The sequence below is a fragment of the Nelumbo lutea genome, chromosome 3 (genome assembly GCF_056320005.1).
Source record: "Nelumbo lutea isolate HS-2025 chromosome 3, American lotus-T2T, whole genome shotgun sequence".
In the NCBI taxonomy this organism is placed as follows: domain Eukaryota; kingdom Viridiplantae; phylum Streptophyta; class Magnoliopsida; order Proteales; family Nelumbonaceae; genus Nelumbo; species Nelumbo lutea.
The window spans coordinates 5,368,809-5,384,555 of record NC_142686.1 but is presented as its reverse complement, the minus strand read 5'-3'; the positions used below and the strand labels follow the sequence as shown (position 1 = coordinate 5,384,555).

Sequence of the window (15,747 nt, the reverse complement as noted above, 5' to 3'; positions counted from 1 at the left end):
TCTCAGTTTCTCTCTCATCTTTCTAGTCTTCTTCTTTCCCAGATTGATCGACGGCCTCCAAGTCTTCAACCGACGACCTTCGGGCTCCGACTGACGACCTCTGAGTTCAGTTTCTCATCTCTCAGTTTTCTCTTTCATCTCTCTTCTTCTTTCCTAATGGGAAAAAATCCCAAATCGAGGAATAACATCTCTTTTTTTTTTTTTTGAATAAATACAAAATCTAAAAACCAAACCACGGTTAACCGGTCCCCAGTTCGATTTCAGCTCGAATACTCAAAAAAACCGATAAGGTCGGTTCAATTCACAAAAGAACACCACGGTTCCGTGAACACCCCTACTTTACATTATGTTTGGTGGAAAATTCGAAGAGTCCAAGTCAGCCATTAGTAATCGTTTAAAAGAATGTTTGTTTTTCAGCCTCTGAGAAAGCTTAACCGAACCGATTCATAGCAGTTGGGAGATCTGAGATGCAGCAATGCAGCATGACGGATTTGGAGTATCAGATCATGTTCAAAAACGCAATCGTTAGCAGAAGATCCGGACTCCCGGAAGGGCTGTCTGTTTTCAGCCTATTTGAGTAACTTATACGAAGCGCTTCAAAACAGCTGAATCAGCTTAAACGAATATTCAGTTCAGGTCTCCCAAACGGGGCCTACCCTACACGAGTCCCGTCACCCTTCACCCGTGTGCGCTGTTTTCAGACCTCAATGCATTGCGCCATAGTCCATAGACTAGAAATCCGCTTCACAGAAAACCCTAAACCCCTGTTTAAACGCCCGAAGGCTCCCAACATGCCATTGGGGCTACCTTCTTCCAAAACCCTAGCAAGATAGAGCCAGAGAGTGGGAAAGGCAAGAATTTTTAACACCCTTAACGCTTGCGAAATCGTTGGTTTCGCTGCTGTGTTATCTAATGGCGTTGTACATACTTTACGAGTCTTCCTCTGGGTACGCTCTTTTTCTGGCTCATGGCATCGATGAAATTGGACAGAACACTGAAGCAGTTCGGAACTCTGTATTGGATCTAAATCGGTTTGGAAAAGTAGTCAAGCTCGTAGCATTTCATCCATTCGAGTCTGCACTCGATGCTCTGAATCAATGCAACGCTATTTCTGAAGGTGGTTATTGAGCCACCTCTTGTTATTGCTCAGCTTCTTATATATGACTTAATGTCTTTAAATTTGTCATTTTCTTTCATCTTTCTTTCTTTCTTCCTTTTCTTTTGTTTTGGGGTGATGGGTGGGTTGAAGGTCAAATACAACTATAATTCTGTTGGTTCAGGTTGACATGGTTTATGGTTACTGCATGCTTTCGACATCGCGCACACATATATGGTTTAAGTTAGTGTTTATGAGTGCACAATGTTCAATCACGACCATCAATAACATACAATGCTCAACCATAATTCGTTTTTTATTACATTTCCGCGTATTGTCCCAAATTTTCCTTGAAATGCTTGGTTCCAAATCATCATGTTTTTCTTTTGATCAACCTTTTTGAATTTTTGAAAACATACTAATGTATTGGTTGGAACTTAGAAGCCCATCTTTCTAACTTTCTGTTCTGTTTGACATCTTTGATTCAAATAACTTAGCACTGAGACTAATCTGATAGCTCAATGAGCTCAATCTCGATCATAAAAGTAATAAACCGAAAAAATTTGGGTCTGACTTATATTTCATTAATTTGTTCTCTTTCTGGGCTATATTATATGAGAGATGATTATCGTTTTTTTTTTTTGGGAAATTAAGATGTTTATTAGGTATTAATTGCATGAAATTATGATGTCGATGGTTTGTTAACGAGACAGTTGTTTGTTTGATTTCGTGTATTTAATTTCTATGTACCTTGTGCATACGTTATTCCTTCCCTCTTTCTTTCAATAAGCTTGGCTACCTATTGAAAGAATTATGATGTTTTCTGGTTTGTTTTTTGTTGGGTTTTTCAGGACTTATGACCGACGAGCTAAGAAACTTCTTAGAGCTCAATCTCCCAAAAATTAAGGAGGGTAAAAAGGCTAAATTCAAACTAGGAGTTGCAGAACCGAAGATTGGGTCACATATTTCTGAAATAACTAAAATTCCTTGCCAAAGTAATGAGTTTGTTCTTGAACTTCTTCGTAGTGTCCGATTGCACTTTGACAGGTTTATCAAGGACCTTAAGGTTTGACGTGCTCTAGGACTTTCTCCCTTTACTTCATTACAAATTGTGTTATGTTTTCTGAATTATTTCACTTTCTGATATTTCTAGACACATTCTATTTGTGCAGCCTGGTGACTTGGAAAAGGCCCAACTTGGTTTGGGACACAGTTACAGCAGGGCAAAGGTCAAGTTCAATGTGAACAGGGTTGACAATATGGTTATTCAGGCCATCTTCCTTCTTGATACTCTTGATAAGGATATCAACTCCTTTTCCATGCGAGTCAGGTTTGTTATCCTTCTTTGTTGCAATTTTTTTTCTTAGAATTGTAATGAGTTACTTTTGTTTTAATATATCAAGTTTTTTTTTTTGCACCATCATTTGTTAATATTTCAAATGACATCATCACCAGTTCATGGTTTGCTATTAGGACAAACTAGATTTTATTTGTCCTTTTCTTTGGCATATTCCCCAGAACATTGTAGTTCTCTTATGTAATATATTGTGAGCATTCCTAGTAAATTCAAATAAAAGTGATGTCTGACTTGGAAGATATTGAAAATATTAATTTCCATATTAAAGCTTATGCATTGTCTGCCTGTTTTCTGCTTCTATTTTTCTTGGGATAAAAAGTTAAATTTGTTATTTTCTTTATTTAAATCTTTTATTCACCCCGTTGTGCAGAGAGTGGTACTCATGGCATTTTCCTGAATTAGTGAAGATTGTCAATGACAACTATCTTTATGCCAAAGTTGCAAAATTTGTAGAGGACAAATCAGAATTGTCTGAAGACAAAATCCCAGGCTTAGCTGAGATACTAGGGGATGAAGACAAAGCAAAGGAGATTGTTGAAGCAGCCAAAGCATCAATGGGTAAATAGACATTATTTTATATAGTAAGGCCACATCTCATTCTCTATTCATCCTGTGTTTTTAAATTTTTGCAGGACAGGATTTATCCCCAATTGACTTGATTAATGTCCAGCAATTTGCCCAGAGGGTTATGGATCTGTCTGAGTACAGGAAGAAGCTCTATGAGTATCTGGTTACTAAAATGAATGACATTGCACCAAATTTGACTTCTCTGATTGGTGAAATTGTTGGGGCTCGTTTAATTTCCCATGCTGGCAGTCTCACAAATTTGGCCAAGTGCCCTTCTTCTACACTTCAGATACTAGGTGCTGAGAAAGCACTCTTCAGGTATCCTATTAGTGCCTGTACTTATTCCCAATAGAGAATGCTGTGTCCTTAATAATATGACCAATCCTCTACAGTAGCAGCTGTCAATGTTGGAAACAAAAGAGTGCCAGATTTTTTTGTTTCCATATCTCACAGTGTTATTCAATCAGTAATTGCATTGGAACCATGGATTAGTTTCTCTGTATTTGGTAGAATTCCATGGCAGCTTAATGTTAGAGTTTACCGCATGATTTATCCAAAAACTGTATTTTGCCTTATTTTTTATTTGTAATAGAATTTTATTGAGACGGAAAAGAATGGATTATGTACAAAGATGCTAGACATCCATTAGCTCTTAGCTTAGGCTGGCTTTTGCCAACCTAACACCACCTGTGTCTCCTCTTACTGCATGCTTGTACTTTCTTCCACCTTGTTAAACCCCAAAAGTTTGGGTAATATCATTTGTGCCATCTCTCAAATAGAAATTCCAAACTATTCCTGTCTGCCAGTCTCATTTATTGCAAATGATTCACCTGTTAAATTTTTACGTTCTTAATTCCCATTTTCAATTTTGTCTCAGAGCACTGAAAACCCGAGGAAACACCCCAAAGTATGGTCTGATCTTTCATTCATCTTTTATTGGTCGTGCATCTGCAAGGAACAAAGGTCGCATGGCTCGTTATCTTGCAAATAAGTGTTCTATTGCATCTCGTATTGATTGTTTTTCAGGTAACTTTTCCTCATTGTTTGAGAAATAACCACTTTGTTTCTGTTCTCCATGTTTTTTTAAATGGATATGCTTTTTTGGATAGATCTATGGTGTTTTTGATAACCATTTATGTTCGTGTGCATACAGAGATAAACACTAATATTTTTGGGGAGAAACTCCGCGAGCAGGTCGAAGAGAGGCTGGACTTTTATGATAAGGGGGTTGCACCTCGCAAAAATGTTGATGTGATGAAAGCAGCTATTGAAAGTACTCAAACCAAAGGTGAGTATGTCAGAAGATGGTGAATGTATTGGAGTGCTAATGCATAAAATGAATTGGATGCAAAGTTCAGATGGAATGATGATTTAAGAGAATTATGCATTCATGATATGCTTTGCACCGCATTGGGGGTGGAGTGGGGAATAGATGGGTGCCTCCTAGCCATAGTGATTGGTTTGAACAATCTTTGAGAGGCATGGGTAAGCATAGGAAAGTAGAATGTGGAGTAATACCTGCATCAGTGTTGGTCCTTGTGGAAGGAACACCAGGATTTTGACAACAAAGTACAGAAGTTGTAACTAATGGAATTATGGGGAAGGTGTTCTCCTGGTTGGTGAGACACAAGATGTTTAGGGGAAGAAATACCAACACTTATCAAGACACTTTTTGTAAACAGCCATCATCTGATTCCATAATGTAAAGTGAATAGCCTTGTATCTTCACCATGTACAGCAACTTGTTATACAGGGATTTTTACAATTTATTACTTACCTTTCTCAAGAAAATAATTTTTTAATGTTTTAGATTAAGTGATGGCCTGACTATAGCTTTTCTGTCCAATAGACAATAGATCAATGCTTTGGTCTTTCTTTTTTTTTGATAAATGATGGTTTGGTCTTTCCTGACCAACTGCATTTTAGTTTGATCACCCAAAAGGGGGGACAAATTAGACCATTGGCTTGCTAGATTGTTGTTTGGCAAGCACCATTAGGTGGAAACCTTAATGTGGTCTATCCCATGCATCTCACCACTTCTGTCATTGCCCTTTTGTGGATAGTATTTGTTGTTTATACTCTTGGTAACAACTGGTATATTTTTTTTAATTTTAATTATTGTTGGAACCTAAATCATCTTTCATAAGTTCATTTCCTTGAATATTTCTTGTTGATACTTCATTATCCTGACTGCAAGTATATTTGCAGATGGTGAGAAGATGGATAAGGAAAATGGAACTGTTGAAGTTTCTATTAAGAAAAGCAAGAAGAAATCTAAAAGTGAGACCACTGTGGATGGTGAGGCCATGGTGGTGGATGAGGCAATGGCTGTTGCAAATGGGGATGCTTCACCAGAAACAGAAAAGAAAAAGAAGAAGGAGAAGCGTAAGCTAGCACAGGAGCAAGATAATGCTCAGGCTCCGGAAATTTTGGATGGTTTAAATGGGTTTGAATCAAATCAGGATGGAACGGTCAAGAAGAAGAGCAAAGATGAAGAAACAGAAGATATCTCAAGTGCAAGTGGAATCAAGAAGAAGAAGAAGAAGAAAAAGTCGAAAGGTGAGGCTGAAGAATGAGTTTGTGATAAAGTTTCATAATTTAGGTAGAAATTTTTGTCAACGTAGCTGTATTGATTGGTACTTGCATTTTTTCTATTGGAAGCTACTATAGCTGATTCATCATTTTTCTGAGTTTCTATATTGGATTTATGAGCAAAGTTCCTGAACATCTGCTGGATTATTTTCTAATGAGTACCTTGTATATGTTGCCTTTGATCGAAATTGAAAAAATGTGCTTCATTGGCTTTTGAAATCTTAGCAAGTTGGGCGGTTACATGTCTCCGATAGTTTTTTCAACTCTCTTCTGTTCACGCTTCATCATACTAATAGAATACTAGAATAGCATTTAATCTTTTTTTCCTCCGGATGGTGTTATTTGATAGCAAAAACTACATCTTGTATTTTGTCGATGTGAAAAGTAGAGAAGTATCCGTAACCTTTCTGAAATGCAAAATACAAACGGAAGTGCATGAACGATCATGGAGTTAAAACTTGAAATTGAGGGAGGGGCCCTCCAAAGCTAGAACGCACTTCGTCCTGTGGCCCCATAAACAAGAGCGTCGCTTTGGTTTATTAGCAGTTCAAAGGAATCATAACAGTGAACGATCCTGGAGTTAAAACTTGAAATTGAGGGAGCCTCCAAAAGCTAGAAAGCCTAGCGCACTTTGTCCTGTGGTCCCATAAACAAGAGTAACGCTTTGATTTATTAGCAAATAGCAATTCAAGAGAATCAAAACAGCGAGTCTTAAACATCAGTTTTCCCTTTGTGTTTTTTTATTTGTTTATTAGGGAAAATTGAAGATTAGTACCCTATACTTTGGGCTTAAAACGTGCCAATTCAGTACTTAAACTTCCAAAATGAGCCAATTTAGTACAAGAACCGTTAACTGCCATTAAATAGCATGTGAAAAGATGCAAATGTCCTTTGAATGTCATCCGATTTTCTTTATCAACTATATAAATGTCCGTCTCTTAAGGGATGATGATGAACAGTGTCACATATGGGGTTCATCATTATTTTGGTTCAATATTTGATTCTTGAGGAAGAAGTTGCACATGTCATCACATGATAGAGGTAGCTGATAGACTGCTAATGGCAGGGACTAAATTGACATATTTTAAAAGTTTAGGTAGACTAGCCCAGAGTACCAATTTTCACCTTTGTTTATTCCCAGTTTCAAGCTTATTTCCTTGTAATGTTATAAAGCTGAGAAGCTATCCACCTAAAAATTCCGTTCGAGAATGATTTCAAAGAAAAAATATATGAAAATTTTTAATGATTTCAAAGCAAATGCAATGGATATAGAATGAGCTTCCTTTTATCTCTCACAAACTGGTTTCTCTTTTCTTCTGGACAAAACTTCACTGCAAAGGTTAAAAAAAAAAAAAAGACTATTTGAAACTATGCCTCCCTTTGCAGTGTAAATCTGAACCAGATACAAGTTTTGCATCTGGTTGATTTTCGTAACCATGATTTGCCATCAATTTCTACTTAAATGTCTTATTTGCACCGGTTGGGCAGTACAAATTTTGCATCACAAAACTTTGACCATGATCTGCGATCAACCTTTTTGTTCATTTTATTGAGGGTAAATGTATGGTGCCAGTCTGCCAGAAATATATTATAGCCGAACTTTGACTAATCAAAACCCATGTGAAATTCTATAAATACCACCGATTGATTGGTTAATGGTTATCTTCTGGCATCACGTCTTTCCAGTTTCATAGTTGAACCCCTTTATTAATAAATAATATACGATATTATGATATTTTCATTATTTTTAGTTTAATGCATCAACATTCGATTGCAATCCACATATAATAAATTCGATGGATAAGATTCAATTCAAATCTAATCAAATCAATTTTGAATTTACTTATATGATTATATCTAATTCAATCTTTATTTGCACAATAAAAGCAATTAGATAAAGAAATAATGTCAAACCTAACATAACCAGTTATTGTGAAAAGAATTAGGAATTGCTAATAATTTAAAAGCTTTTATTAAGATCAGAAGCAGGATTAACATTTATTACATAAAGATTTCCATAAGTACATAGTTGAAGACAATAAAGTCTGAAAAGATTAGCTGGCAGCCATCCCTTCTAGCATTTCTTTTCTTCTTGAAGCCAACGTTCTACCTTTTCTTGTACCTGCCAATACCCGAACAAATACATTATAAGACCTAAGTAACATTTTCTACTAAGCTTTTAATAATCTGTCATAACTCAAAATGGGGGAAATCTAAGGTCTGAATCTTATGGATTAAGAAATGCAAGTGCTGTGGATGCATGCCAAGTTCTGAAAATCTAATGGCATGGCTAGACAGAAGGATCATACCCTCTGCAGTCTGCACATTCTACCAAGAATGCCCATAGCCTGATAAGATTATTGTAATATGTGCTACAAGTACAAATATGATATAAGGCTTCAACTTAAAAGCAATCCCCTCTTTTACTTCATTATCATGAATCATGATACAATACAACGGCACCACTTCCCAAATACAGGTATGCATATATAATCAGAAAACTTGGCTTTCTCACACCCGAAGTCCCAACTTCCCTCCAACGTTTTAAGGCAAAAACATACTACACATATATGCAGCATTCGTATGTTTCTGTTGCCTTAAAACTTACCTTGCATAGAGCTGTCAATGTGTAGAGTCTGGTCCTGAACGAATTATTAATTGGTTTTATAATATAGACCCAGAACTGGACCAGTTATTAATCAGGATAATCGGGTCTGACTTGATTATCCTTGACATCTATAATTACCTATGATAATAACAACTTGGAACTTCATTGGTGATAATAAACCAAGTTTTTTAACCAAAATTATTTTATTTTCTATGAAATTTACCTTTTAGACAAAATATAACAAAAATTATAAGAAAATCAGGAGAATACACACACACACACACACATATTATTAACTATATAATTGGCTTGGAATGGTTAGAACCAGTCCTAACCCAATTATTACTTGGGACACAAACCACAGAATCAGAACTGATGTAATCAGTTCGGTTGGTTTGGTTCTATCGGGTAGAACCAACCCATTGACAGCTCTAACCTTGCAGAAGGCATACTGATAAAGTTTATCGAAATCTTACATCTTAACTTGTTCACCAGAAGAGCCCTGCAAAACATCGTAGTGTCCATAACCATGATAAAGGACACGGATGGGGTTCTCCTTGCCATACTCTTGACCATATTCTGCTATAATTTTGAGGTTACCTGAATTCCTATCCCGAAAATAAACAGTAACGGGAATCCTGCAATCAAAAATTGTATGCCAACCAGAAAATTTGTATATGAATAATATCAATTCAAAGAAGCTACAAAATATACCGGGCGGTTGAATGTATCCTAGCCTGATAAAAAGCTTCCTGCCATGTGCCCATCAAAATCCCCACCCCACCCAAGATGGTTTGAACAGTGAGAAACACCATTAACTTAGAAACATTGATTTCCATTAAACCCGGTACATTGACCAGCTGTCAGCTGTATGGTTTTGGACCTTCAAATGTTTCATCTATTGGCTGGATGATTATGATCATGAACAGCAAAGGTTTGAGCAAAGAACTACTCGAGGTAGTGCATCAATTGAATGTCAAGATTGTGTGTGTAGGAAGCCACATATACTACAACGATGCACATCAAGAATGATTTGCATTAGACAGGGATGCCAAAGTGTAACCCTTCAGAAGAATAAAAACCTGGCAATGGAGAAAGAAGTTGAGATTGAAGAATTATGGCATACTGTAGCACGTGGGAAGACATGAGGAGCTCAGGTTCTCCTCCCCAAATGTGAGGCTGTCTCATCTGTGCAACATATGTATCAAAATCATCTTCAAGAAACCTGTAAATATATAAAAGTTACTTCCAGAGATACTGTAGAAGTGCTAAATAGAGCTTCACTAGAATTAGCATCAAGGCTCATGGAAGAAAACTGACCATTCAGTGTCTGCACGTCTTTTAATGAATTCATCTACAACCTGTCAGTCAGTTGAAATTTAACCAGAAGAAAGGTCAAAAGAAAATGAAGTTCATTCAACATTAATAACAATAATCAAATTTGGAGCAATGAACAGCTCAAAAACGTAAAGAAACAACTAAAACCATATCCATGTTCATAGAATTGTGGGCTCAATTTATAATTCACCCATAGAACTAACTGAATGAACAGGCCATAGATTGAAAATTAAAAAAGCTTTTCTGGTGAAAAGAAAACAAAAAAATAAAAAATAATGGTAGGCAGACTTCAAACAATGCCAAATTCTTAAAAGCCTTGTCCATTTGATCAATTAGGTCACATGTTTCATGGAAGGCGAGTTGGTTAGAAATGTATGCAATCTCCTAATTTCTTTAATTTGTTATAGGAAAAGGAACAAGTTATGCTGTTTGTGTTTCCAAGTTCCAACACATTAATGGTTTAAGGAAAACAGTTTTCACTAATTTATCATTTTATTCCAGCCCCACAGAATCAGTAGCTTAATTGGAACTTAGAGGCTCGGAGATGGCAACATCCACAGCAATGGCAACAGAGATGACAGTGGTTGTAAGTCAACACAATCCCTTCCCCCCCAAAAACAAATTTTTTTTCTTTCTTTCTTCAACCTAAGCATACCATCACCCAAAAAACCTAGTTTACCTCCGGGTCGAGTTGTAAGATATCAGTCAATAGTCAACCTAGCTCATGCTTAGTTGTCCTAGTTAATACTGCAAGTAGTAATATTTCCCCTATCAATGAATGGATATGTAACTGTTATACAAAGAGTCTTATCCTTTTGGTGTCGTATCTGTTGTTTTGGTCAATCAGATGCATTCTGGACCTGCCATAATTTTCTATATATATTTTCCCTCCTAATAAGCATTTTATTACCAATCAACTGCAAATAAAAACCTCCAAGCTCCGCATCAATGCAATGGGTTATTTTCCTTTGTCTTACACTGACAAACAGCAGATGGCTACACATTAGACAGTTTACAAACTGCACTTCTGTGGCTATAGTTCTACCAAATGAGAATTGAAAAAAAAAAAAGATTCCACTGCAAACCTTAGCCCTGAGTTCATCTGCTAATTCCTTCTGATGATTCTCACTTGGAGATGGCTTTCCTGCTCTCAAGCAAGCTCCATGAGCCACTGAACGGAACAAACATCTTCCATCCCCCGGTATACCTGGCAGCATATCAATCCACAATTACAAGGCAAAGGTTCAGAAACAACCTTCAACTTTAGGATAGAAAAATAAAGGTTTAGTGAAACAAATAGAACAACAATTAAGCAACTCAGATCTATTAGTATAACTGAATTATGACATGTCAAAATTATATGTATTAAATTGGCATTATCCCTTATTAATATAGCCTATTTTCTGGTGGGAAAGCATTAAGAAGCTGGCAGATGCCAAGGTAAGTAGGGGTAAATTTCTAACTGATCAAATGGAGGGTCCTGATTGAAGCATGGGTCTCCAAGGAAAGTTCACTAGGTATATCTTTTCAGTAACTGAATATAAGATTTACTATGCTATAAAAACCTTCTCCACATTGAATATTATAGATACACCGGATTTCCGGCCGACCCATATAATTGGGATAAGTTTTGGATGATGATGGTGATCTTCCCTGTTTTCCCTATGTTGTTAGTTGAGAAAATGAGAGATCTAGATCCTTGTAGCTTTGCAATTTTTTATGGGGTTTATTTGATTCATATGCTGTTCAATTAGAGGAATACAAAATTGATGGTTCTCACACTGGAAAACAGAACATGGTAATAGTTCATTGAAGCTCAGAGGACCATCAATACTTGTTTCTATTGGCTGGTTATCAGAAAATGAAATAATCTTCTGAGAAGAAAAACCAATACCAAACAATCTTCATAATAAATAGAAAAGAAAAACAAATAGAATATAACACAGGCAGAAGATATTGAAAAAGAAGCCCAACCCAACTTACAAACAAACAAAACGCCAGAATTACAAACTATTTCCTGAAGTACATCAAAATATTGTAGAAACCAGCCATGAGAATTTATAGCTCTAATTTCATTCGAATCCAATTTTCAAAGGAACCAGTCGACAAATATATTCAGAACATATATTCCTTAACAGCTAAAAGGAAAAAAGAAAAGAAAAAACGAAAAAAACTCACGAGAAGAGGAACTAACGAACCTAGGCCAGAATCCATACAGATAACTGATAAATTGGATCTCAAATAGAAACCTCGAAACCAAAGAACGGAGAAAACAAAAATGAGAAGTATAATTTTAAAGAATAAAAACAACATAAAAAAGAACCAGCATATTATTGATCAGAACAGAAATACAGCAATTGCAAGAAACGTATCTGAAAGGAAACAGACTCAGCAAGAAACATCCTTCCAATGAATGAAGTAACAACATATGCTGCTTGTGATCAACGTCTCCCGACTGTACCAGGGAGAGAGGAAAAGGATTCATTTCGAACAACATTAAGAAAGTAACTACTTCTACATCCGGTGGATTGGGGAAAAATGGAAAATAAAGAGAAGAAAAACGAAATCTAACATACGAATCGTTCGAAGTTGAGGAGGATTGTTACCGAAGGGAGCAACCAGACTCGACATGGTTCAGAAAACTATAGTATGTACCACCATATCTATGCAGTCCTTAGCCCTAATAAGTTTTCTCTCTTCGTTGCCCAAAATAAATAAAAAACAAGAAGAAGAGGAGGAAATTCGAGAGGTAATCATATTTATGAGCCCTAGACCCCGAATTGAAGCTTAACTGTCCATGTGTCTCAGTCGAAACGCAATAAGAGAACCCATGGAATCCTTCTGAGTAATGGTGGAAGTGGTGCAAATGCTAAGAGCTGAAGAATCGGATTCCTTCTGTTTTCCGGCGCGAAATGGCGCTACTCGGTAGAAATGGCGCTGTTTGTCGCGGGAGGATCAATTTTGATGCTGAGTTGAAAGATTATCGACTCGGATATGACTCGTTCTGTTACTCTCACATGACACGGTCATACCAAATTCTCACTCGCAGGATGTACGAATGCGGTACGAAGATATCATATTTGAGATGATCGGAGATAGATAACGTTGGATGGTTGGACTTGGAGGCATTGTTTGTAGTGACTCGTTGGTAGGGATAAAATCTCACAACTCTTCATGAGTGACGTGGTTTCATCATTCACCGTTGCAACAGTATATAAAAAGAAGGGACGAAAGTGAGTGTGAAGTCAAACAAGACCAACAAACAAATTCATGAAAAAGACGAGTGAGTGGAGAGTAGTCAACACGTGGCAAAGCTCTACGAATTCATGAGAAACAGGCCGGATCCTACCATGAAAAAGGAGCATTTCCTCCCTTCTAAGAGGAGCAGCAGTTTTTTCGCACCCAACCATTGAATCAAAGGTCCACCACACCAATTTTAGGCCGGAGAAGGCGAATTCTGATAAATGTAGATTCTCCTCCCCGACGGGAACCAGGCTCCTCCTCTCTCTTTCTCGGATAACGGAGGCTCCCTCCAAATATTGACCTCTACTTCGTGGACAACCAAAGTTTCAGCTTTTAGGAAATTCGATATCAGGGCAGGCAAGTTCCCGGAGATGATCGGTGGGTTACTGTTGTTCGCGGCCGGATTGAATTTTCTTGATCCCCACATTCGACCATTGGTATGGCAATTGAGAATTAAGAGGAAGAAGAAATGATTAATAAACCTGAAAGAAAGCTGGGAGATCAGACAGGATAATTGCCATTGCACAACCAAAATGAAGACATTCTGAACTGAAAACTGGAAGGCCGCGCGAATGCGTGTGCCCCAACTATCACAAATTATGACGTAGAGTCCACCGCTTGGGAAGACCTTAGTCGAGCGTTCATCCCAAGTGCAATAGAGGCCACTAACCTAGGCCATGGGCCTTCTTCATCACCCGTCGACGTCGACCTCGTGCAGGTAAGTATAATTTGAAACCTCCGCTCTATCTCTATTTCTAATATCCTGCTTCATCTTCTCTCGAGTCCTTGCCCTATGTGGGAATGAGGCTATCCCGACTACTAAACACTAATCAGTTGATTCAGTTCTGCTCTATTCCTTATTTGCTAATCAGGTACGCTTGTTGATCAGGGTTGGTTGATGCATTACGACCTGGCAATTGGGTTTGGTGTGGCGGATTCGGATTCGGTCAATACAGTTTCGGTTGATTTTGGGTCGGATTGAAATTTGGGTTGGGTTGCCAAATGCTAGACCCTAACCCTAAATGTTTGGGTTAGGTTTGATCAATGGGTAAATTTGGATCATCTTAAAAATAATTAACATTTCAAAAAATAAAGAATAAATACATGAAAAATGTCAAAATTAAAGAAATTAATATTAAATTCTAAATATAAATAAAAATTTAAACATTTAACAATTCAAAGAGTAAAGACTAAATAGTAAAATTTAAAAAATGAAAGCTTCTAACAATGCATAAATAGTTCCAATTAAATCTAACAACTAGGTCAACGGATGTTCAGTTATCAATTTATCAAAAAAGTTGCGCCCACCGTGGGGCTCGAACCCACGACCACAAGGTTAAGAGCCTTGCGCTCTACCGACTGAGCTAGACGGGCTTTACGAATTCTTTTCTTAAGAACCTATATATAGTTAAAAGTCAAAACAATATCCAAACAAAAGAGATTATATTAAGCTGGACTGGGCTAAAAATGATCATCCTTATTTAAAGAACCCTCTTACATTCTTGGTAGGGTACAACTAATGTTTCAATGTCTTTGGTTCCGTAATAAACATTTGTATTTTATTTGTTGGTAAAATCGAGAAATGCAATAATTGCAGCCATTTATGACAATTAGGCGCCACTTTAGTGTAATAGTGAATAAACGCCTGGTTTGTGAAAGTTTCAAAAGATAACTTTTACAAACGGCTGACATGCACATAAACCAAAGTTCACCTTTTACGTTTTCAATGTATGCAAAAGAGTAAGAGAGAGAAAATGCTGCAATGGTGCCTATGTGATACCATTAATAAACGTAAATGGAACCAAACACCCTGTTTGTTTATAATTAAGAGTGAAAAATGGTCTAAACCGTTTTAGGTCAATCCATCTTTAAAACCCAAGCCTGGCATAGGGCTAAGGTCAAGGCTAAACTATTTAACATAAACCTAATTCACACTAAAATTTGAATCACTTGGGTTGGGCTCCGAATTTGGATTGGTCAACCAGCCCAGACCAAAAATTGATATACGTATATGCATACTAAATAAATCTAACTTTTCTTAAAATTTGTTGAATATTTTAACGAATATTGTTTTAATTAAGGGTGTTTGTCAAAAACCAAAAAATCAAACCGAACTGATTAAATTAATCTAAAAAATATGACGAACCAGTGAACCAACTGGTTTCAATCAATTTCGGTTTATGATTTTTCAAAAACTAAAAGACTAGTTCGGTTTAGAAGAAAGGTCCATTGTTTATGATTTTAATTATTCTTAATACCAAACTAAGGGCTGTGGTCGTTTGTTGTCACTTTCTCTCTGCAATTGGGGGAAGAGGGAAAAATAATTATAACATTTAAGCTCCATTGAGTTTTTGGTAAATGGAATGGCGAAAGTTGGTCAATAAAACTATAGTTCCTGTCGACCAACAATTCCATCCTGTGAATCCCATGGTAATTACTTTTCCTTGGAATAAAGATTTTGTAGTTGTAGTTAAGTAACTTTGCCACTTAGAGAAAAAGTTGAGAAAATGTAATGGGATGAAATTGCGCCTCATAATAATGACATTTTATGGATAAAAAAGATCATTATTTTACACTTTAACTTACTTAGGGAAACACTTTTTTGTTCAAAAGAGCATAGGTAAATACACCCTTATCTGGGTAAGTGTTTTTAAATATATTTAGGTCATGTTTGGGAGTGCTTAAGTTAAAAATAAGTGTTTATTGAATAAATGCTTAAAAACAAGTGCTTATTCAAATAAGCACTTTTTTGCATTTGGCACCCAACTTTTTCAAGTGCTTATTTTTTAAAATAAGCACTTATTGGGCATTTGGTAGTCTTTTTCTCTAATAAGCACTTAAGTAAGCATTTGTGACTATTTTGTCCTTTATTTTCTTTCAATTTTTCAAAATATACCGTTTGAGAGCACTTTTATTAAATTACTTTTATAAAAATACTTTTATGAA

General features: G+C 36.5%; 2 protein-coding genes, 1 long non-coding RNA gene, 1 other non-coding gene and 1 pseudogene across 8 annotated transcripts; 2 read left to right on the top strand and 3 right to left on the bottom strand.

The window, feature by feature from the left end:
• The first annotated feature begins 367 nt into the window (after window positions 1-367).
• LOC148862534 (nucleolar protein 56-like) lies at window positions 368-5,831 on the top strand. Its single transcript, XM_088976331.1, has 8 exons — window positions 368-1,117; window positions 1,948-2,162; window positions 2,269-2,426; window positions 2,824-3,011; window positions 3,086-3,338; window positions 3,898-4,046; window positions 4,174-4,308; window positions 5,229-5,831. Exons 1-8 carry the CDS (start codon window positions 913-915, stop codon window positions 5,594-5,596), a joined length of 1,671 nt encoding a protein of 556 aa, XP_088832457.1. The 5' UTR covers window positions 368-912; the 3' UTR covers window positions 5,597-5,831.
• A 1,730-nt stretch (window positions 5,832-7,561) lies between these two features.
• Window positions 7,562-12,884, bottom strand: LOC148862533 (OVARIAN TUMOR DOMAIN-containing deubiquitinating enzyme 4-like). 5 transcript variants are annotated; one of them, XM_088976335.1, is made up of 7 exons: window positions 12,135-12,743; window positions 11,757-12,013; window positions 10,644-10,765; window positions 9,541-9,581; window positions 9,347-9,445; window positions 8,697-8,858; window positions 7,562-7,734 (listed from the first exon to the last, which is right to left on the bottom strand). In XM_088976335.1, the coding sequence occupies exons 2-7, from the start codon at window positions 11,869-11,871 to the stop codon at window positions 7,719-7,721; spliced, it is 555 nt and encodes a 184-aa protein (XP_088832461.1). In that variant the 5' UTR covers window positions 11,872-12,013; window positions 12,135-12,743; the 3' UTR covers window positions 7,562-7,718. The 5 variants fall into 5 exon arrangements, with proteins under 5 accessions (XP_088832461.1, XP_088832462.1, XP_088832459.1 ...); XM_088976336.1 differs by having other exon boundaries at window positions 12,165-12,614; XM_088976333.1 differs by lacking the exon at window positions 11,757-12,013 and having other exon boundaries at window positions 12,351-12,884.
• Window positions 12,885-13,001: 117 nt separating this feature from the next.
• Window positions 13,002-13,940, top strand: LOC148862531 (uncharacterized). The gene is made up of 2 exons (XR_016109578.1): window positions 13,002-13,519; window positions 13,691-13,940. It is a non-coding gene; the product is annotated as an uncharacterized LOC148862531 (long non-coding RNA).
• LOC148862532 (U1 spliceosomal RNA) lies at window positions 13,358-13,527 on the bottom strand (annotated as a pseudogene).
• A 162-nt stretch (window positions 13,941-14,102) lies between the features above and the next one.
• On the bottom strand, window positions 14,103-14,175 carry TRNAK-CUU (transfer RNA lysine (anticodon CUU)). Its single transcript has one exon. It is a non-coding gene; the product is annotated as a tRNA-Lys (tRNA).
• Between the last annotated feature and the right edge of the window lie 1,572 nt (window positions 14,176-15,747).